The sequence below is a fragment of the Coregonus lavaretus genome (assembly GCF_964263955.1).
Source record: "Coregonus lavaretus genome assembly, chromosome: 26".
Taxonomy (NCBI): Eukaryota; Metazoa; Chordata; class Actinopteri; order Salmoniformes; family Salmonidae; genus Coregonus; species Coregonus lavaretus.
This window is the reverse complement of record NC_140013.1, coordinates 33675379-33682275: the sequence shown is the minus strand read 5'-3', so window position 1 is coordinate 33682275 and position 6897 is coordinate 33675379. Positions and strand designations below refer to the sequence as shown.

Sequence of the window (6897 nt, the reverse complement as noted above, 5' to 3'; positions counted from 1 at the left end):
GTTCTGGTATCCATTGCCCCCCTTTGACTCAGCTTTGAACATCGATCATGAACCATACACTGAGCTCTGGGAGTGTCTGAGCCTCTTTTCATCTCACAAATGAGGCATTTATAGCTCTATGCAGAAGTATGGATCCATATTGTTACTAACTATCCTGCTACTGTCTGATGGTATACTGCTACTGTCTGATGGTATACTGCTACTGTCTGATGGTATACTGCTACAGTCTGATGGTATACTGCTACTGTCTGATGGTATACTGCTACAGTCTGATGGTATACTGCTACAGTCTGATGGTATACTGCTACTGTCTGATGGTATACTGCTACTGTCTGATGGTATACTGCTACTGTCTGATGGTATACTGCTACTGTCTGATGGTATACTGCTACTGTCTGATGGTATACTGCTGTCTGATGGTATACTGCTACTGTCTGATGGTATACTGCTACTGTCTGATGGTATACTGCTGTCTGATGGTATACTGCTACTGTCTGATGGTATACTGCTGTCTGATGGTATACTGCTACTGTCTGATGGTATACTGCTACTGTCTGATGGTATACTGCTACTGTCTGATGGTATACTGCTACTGTCTGATGGTATACTGCTACTGTCTGATGGTATACTGCTACTGTCTGATGGTATAACTGCATTCTTCATCACTGATGAGTCACTTGACAGATTGGAGCTAGCATTCTTCTTAACATGGGCTGGGGCTAAGAGTTTGACTTTCTGGCCCCTGGTGAACGCTCTAGTGGAGCCGTGCGGTTGCATTTCCTCTCTCTCTCCGCACCCTGTGAAAATGTTCAACGGCTCATTTGAAACATGACCTCTAAAAATCAATCTTAAAAGTCTGGGGACGATTCTCGATTGCGATTCAGCCGAGACCAAGCTGCAAAACATGACCCGGCAGCTGCACGCTGAGGCATTTATTATCATTATCTTAAAACTAATATTGTTGCTAGGAGCAGAAATAGTAGTAGTTATAGAATTGCAGTAGTTTAATGGATGACAGTTTATGAGTTTTTCCCTGAAGGAAAAGAAAAGCGTCAGACTGCTAAACATGCTGAGCTAGGCTACTCCTCCCTGAAACCAAAATTAAACATTTAAAAGACAACCAGGCCTTGGCTATAGACTCCGACTGAGCCCGAGGACCACTTAGGGCTTCTTCAGTTTCCAGCTGAATTGCCTGACAAACAAAAGGAGGAGTCGGTTGGATTGTCTCTCTCTCTCTCTCGCTCTCGCTCTCGCTCTCTCTCTCTCTCTCTCTCTCTCTCTCTCTCTCTCTCTCTCTCTCTCTCTGTCTCTCTCTCTCTCTCTCTCTCTGTCTCTCTCTCTCTCTCTCTCGCTCACTCTCTCTCTCTCTCCTGTTTCCTTATTCTCATTCCACAGCACGATCCTAGAGTGGGATGAAGGATCACTTGGACCCAGAGCACCATTTGCTGGGGATCTAAAGGCAATTCGAAACCATCAAGATAATTTATTGTTCCATCAGACATGGAGGGGATGCCGTTCCAAAGCTTCTTCTCCCAATTCTTCCCCTCTCTTCTCCCCCTTTCCCTCTCATCCAAGCCCTTCCCATTTTAAGTGGAAACTGCTCTTGGGCCATAATTCATGGAGGACTTATATAGTGTGTGTGGGGGGGTGACACGAGGTAGATCACACACCGTGAGCCAAGGTCATAATAACCCTAATCCTCCCTCTCTACACTCTGCCATCTCCTCTCCTTCAAATAGGAAAATAACCGGTCTACTCTGCCCCTCCTCGTCTACCCAGTGGACAGGAGGACCGCACGGCCGGGCACGGACCACCTTTAAATAAATAGAATCAGGAAAATCCTAGAATACCTCGGAGCAGAATGTCACAAAGGGCCTGTCAAGCCTCCCGGTCAGTCTGCCGGAGCTCCAGCCCAGAGTGGGAGACGTGTAGAAGAGGAGGGGTGGGCGGTTTAGGTGGAGAAGGCAGAGAGAAGCCAAACGTCTGGGTCAGGCAAAAATGACATGACAACTGCACTAAATGTAAATAAAGAGAGCAGTGTGGTAATTCAATCTGGCAACTCAGCCCTCTCCCAGACTGGAGCTAAGCTTATAAATCACAGCTCTAAACCTTCTTAAGAACACCCCAGCCCCAAACACGGCAGCCGCTCCACAATTAGATTCTTTGTCAGCCGCTGGACCGGCCTCCGGAGCATGTATCTCTCTCCTTCTCGCACACACACAGCCGAGACAAGACTTATAAGGTCCTGCACCATTAAACACACAGGACTCATACACAGCATTAGTCAGCTTAAGAGGATATTGTAGCTCTTCACCACAACATTAAATCTAACAAATCTACACAACGCAGGCTTGTAATCTGTTTTATGTTAAATTGTTAATGCCTATAAATCCTGGGAATAAACCAACTACCAAGACTAATCTAAACAGCGATATTACATGCAAGTTTTTTTCAGGCAATCTGCACTTACCCGTCTCTTCGTCGATGGCGAATCGTCCCAGTCCACTCCCGTCCCGGATAGAGTACTGGATTTCCCCATCTCTACCATCGTCGTCATCCCGGGCCGTGACTTGGAGAACGGTGGTCCCGATGCGGGCGCTCTCCTTCACCGATCCCGTCAGGGCGAAGTGGGAGAAGTAGGGAGTGTAGAGGTTCTCATTTACATCTACCACCTCTAGTTCCACGAAGGTGACAGACAGCAGAGAGACAGGTCTCCCTTTATCCTTGGCTCTCACCGTCAGGTTGTAGAACTGTTGCGTCTCGTAGTCCAGCTCCTTGGTCAGTCGGATGGCCCCGCTGGCCTTGTCCACCTCGAACTTCCCGTTGTAGTCATTGGCCAGGGAGTATCTAACCTGGCCACCCAGGCCAAGGTCTGGGTCCTGGGTCTCGAGCCAGGCCACCACGGTACCCACTGGCAGGTCCTCCAGGGCCCGGGTGTTGTAGACACTGGGGATGAATGCCGGGGGGCAGTCGTTAACGTCCTCTAGAGAGATCTTCAGAGTGGTGACTGAAAACTTCTGCTTCCCTTTCTCTGCACTATCACGAGCCTCGATCTTCAAGTTGAAGATGGAGACAAACTCCCTGTCCAGCTGGCCGGCAACGTACACAATCCCGTTGGAGCTGTTGATGCCAAACTGGGTGGTGCTGGTCAGAACGCAGTAGACAATCTCTCCATTAGGCCCCAGGTCTTTGTCAGTGGCCTCAACCTGAATGACATCGGTGCCGATGGCCGTGTTTTCGGGAATGACGGTTCTATAGCCTCCCGCCTGCAGGAACTGAGGTGCATTGTCATTGGCATCTTCTATGTAGAGAGTGAGCAGACGCCAAGCGGTTTTCTGTGGCAGGCCCAGGTCGTAGATAGTGATATTGAGGAGGTATCTGTCCCTTTTCTCTCTGTCCATGGGCAGGAAGACGCTGATCAGACCACTTTCCATGTCAATGGTGAAACAGCTGTCTGTGTTTCCATCCGAGATGGCGTACAAAATCTGACCATTAAAACCTGTGTCACCGTCGTAGGCGTTGACCTTGAAGACACTGGACCCGACCTTGAGGTCCTCGCGCACTGATATGTCTGTGGGAAAGGCCTTGTCAAACTGAGGTGTCTGTCTGTTGACGGAGAAAAGGTCAATGAACCCTTCCTCGATCTTGGGCTTAGTTCTAGCTTTGGACTTATTTAGTAATTTCTCAGCTAACTTTTGGGCAACTCTGGTCTCCCTACAGTTGAAGCTCTTGGGGGGAGATTTCCCATGAACTATAGAAATGTTCACGAACATCGGGTCGGAGAAGTTCTCTCCATCTGTGGCGGTTATTTTCAAACTGAAGATACCATTTTTTGGACTGGCAGTGGAGAGGGACCTCCGTAGGGTCAGGACCCCTGAGTCAGGGTTCAGGTCGAAGAATCCCCTCTCATTCCCTTCCAGGATCTTGTACTTAACCAACTCTAGCTCATCTATGTCAATGGCAGACATGGTGGTTATCACCTTGTCGGTGGGGAAGTCCCGAGAGACCACTCCCTGGCACGCCACCTTCTCGAATAAGGGTTGGTTGTCGTTCACATTCTCCAGATGGACAGTTACGTTGACTTCACTCTCTCGTCTGTAGGGGGATCCCCAGTCCGAGGCCCTGACCACAAACACATAGCTCTCAGACGAGGACTCAAAGTCCAGCTCCTGTGTGGTGGTGAGGATGCCAGAGAACTGGTTGATTTTAAAGGGCAGGGGCTGAAGGCTGGCTATGCTGTATGTTATGTATCCATTCTCCCCGCTATCTTCATCCACAGCGGACACCATCAGCACGGTCGATCCCACAGGAACACTCTCGTTGACGAACACCTCGTACGAAGACTGAGCGAAAGTTGGGGTGTTGTCGTTGGCGTCCTCGATGGAGACCCGAATTTTGACCCTCAGCTCGCTGTCCACCTCCACCACCTCAAGGTCAAACACATCCTGGGTGACCTCCGTGAACCAGCGAGTTGTTGAGATCACGCCCGTTAGGGTGTTCATCTGGAAGTAGGAGGAGTCTGCCGAGGGGGTCAGGATATATTCTGCATCGTCTGGCTCAGGGATGATTTTCACCACCTCTACGATCATGCCTGGTGGTGAGATTTCATTGAAACTAATTTTGTACGACTCCTGTTCGAATTTCACTTCCACAGCCTGTGGTTTCTTCAACATGATGTGCACAACCCTGACCGCAGAAAACTTTTGCGGAGCGCCCTTGTCCTTGGCCTGAAGTGTGAGGTTATATCCATAAGGGAAGTTATCCCAGTCCACTTGGTCAGACGCTTTAATAGCGAACTCATCGCCCTCTGACCTCTCCAGAGTGAACTGCTTCAGAGGGTCTCCGGCCACTATAGACACAGACTCAATCTCTCCGTTTAACCCCTCGTCCAGGTCTTCCACAGTGACCACTGCATACACAGGGTCCTTGTCCAACCACGAGGGGACGTGGGTGACCACATTCATGACCGGCACATGCTCGTTGACACGCTCTACATGCACAAAGAGCTTGGCTGTACTGCTCACACCGTTATTGCCATACAACTTCATCCCGCGGTCCACCGCCTGGATTTCTAGGTCGTATCGGTTCTGCTCCTCAATGTTCAGTTTCCCGCTGAGGGAGACCACACCGCTAGTTGGGTGCACGGCAAACAGCTCCATTTTCTCTTTAAAGAAGTAGTAAAATTCCCCGTTGGAACCGACATCCGCATCAGTGGCTGTAACTTGTGCTATGCTAGTCCTGAGGGAGGTACTTTCTGCTATGGTGACTGAGTATGTGGTGGGCGAGAATAGAGGTCGGAGGTCATTCATGTCCAGCACCTGGACAGTCACTTTGGTCCAGGTCTCCAGAACCTCTCCTTTGACAGAGGCTTTCACTGTCAGTAAGTAGCTATCCTGGATTTCTCGATTCAAGATGGCTGCGTTGCCGCCTTTAGTCCTTATGCGTAAGAAGCAGAAATCTCCCAGCATGTACTCCTCTGCTTTAAAGAAGCCTTCTTCATCCCCGGAGGTGATCCTGTAGCGGATTTCCCAGGAGCGCTGGGCCAAGTGGATGCCCATTTTAACTTTACTGTTGGTGTAGGTGCGCGCCGCGGAGTTCTCGTAGACGGTGGCATGGTAGACGGGCTGAGTGAAGATAAAGTGAGGACCATTGGCGGGACCCTGGGGATGCCCCTGGGGGTCCTGGCAGCAGCAGTGGGGCAGCTGGAAGAGTAGCAGCAACAGGGCCAGGCAGACAAGAGGGGCACGCATGCCTATGTAGCCCCACTGGCCCATATTCACATCCATCCCATCATCACTCTTCCATCCTGCAACAAAAGAGAGGAGAGAGACGTTAGCCACACGGGGAGATCGGGGGAGACTGGGGCAAAGGGGGAAAGGATTTACAACCACAAAAGACATTACAAATATTCCACAACTTGACCTTTGACCTCTAGGCCTAACAGACTACTAATTATCCATTCGATTGCAAAGATTGATTGGATGGGGAGGGGGAAGGAGATGACGGAATGCATAGTAACCAGGCAACCGTAGGAGGTATGACATCATTGTGTGTGGACTCTATGGACACTGACACTCAATTGCACGTTTTCGAAAAACCAGGAGGTTGGTTCAAGAAGGAAGGAACAAAATAATTGCATGCCTAGTGGAAGGAGGAGTGCAGCATCACAAAAACACACACACACCAAAGAAAACATACCACTGTTATAGCAGACTGCAGGAAGCTGAAGCTAGAAACAGATCACTGCACGGTATGTCTCAAAAACATGACATATATCTTCATAAACAACAAGCCAGATATGGCTCAAGCTGGGAGTGAAATAGGCCTGCTGTTGTGCTTAGATTATTTCTCCATGTCAGAAAAAGAGGGAGCTATTCTGAAATAAGAGGCCACAAATATGCTCTAATCCGGGTACTGGGAGAAACCCTGATCCGGTAAATGACATGTTGGTAGAGATAGGAGGCCCACCGCGGTCGGGGTTATGATGACTGCAGAGTGGACGGGAAGAGTCCACATGTCCGAAATAACTTACAATAAAATGCTGAAGAAAGAGAACTGCCACACACCCACAAAACACACACTCACGCACACACACACACACGCGCATACACACATACACACACTCTCTCTTTCTCTCAAAACACTCACTCTCAGCACTACGAGTCCCTCGACAATTCTATGACCTACAAAAAAATTGCTTTTTAACAGAGGCCAAACCACTCGGCTGAAACAATGAAAACCACCATCCAAACCCTACATTTAAATAAGACCCATCAGTCATTTAGGGAATAAAGATGACAATCCACCAAAGAGTGTGTGTGTGTGTGTGTGTACACATTTTACTCTACTTGATATATCAAAAGAATAGTAAACCAACTAAAATTCAGAGAAGTGAAG

The 6897-nt window shown here is 49.0% G+C and overlaps 1 protein-coding gene across 1 annotated transcript in view; it reads right to left on the bottom strand.

The window, feature by feature from the left end:
- Window positions 1–5786, bottom strand: part of LOC311101996 (protocadherin Fat 3-like) — a gene marked incomplete at both ends in the record, with an annotated part of 150652 nt that extends 144866 nt beyond the window's left edge. The window contains one exon of the mRNA XM_084143220.1: window positions 2471–5786. Coding sequence (XP_083999346.1) covers window positions 2471–5786 — 3316 coding nt within the window. The remainder of the gene's footprint in view (window positions 1–2470) is intronic.
- Between the last annotated feature and the right edge of the window lie 1111 nt (window positions 5787–6897).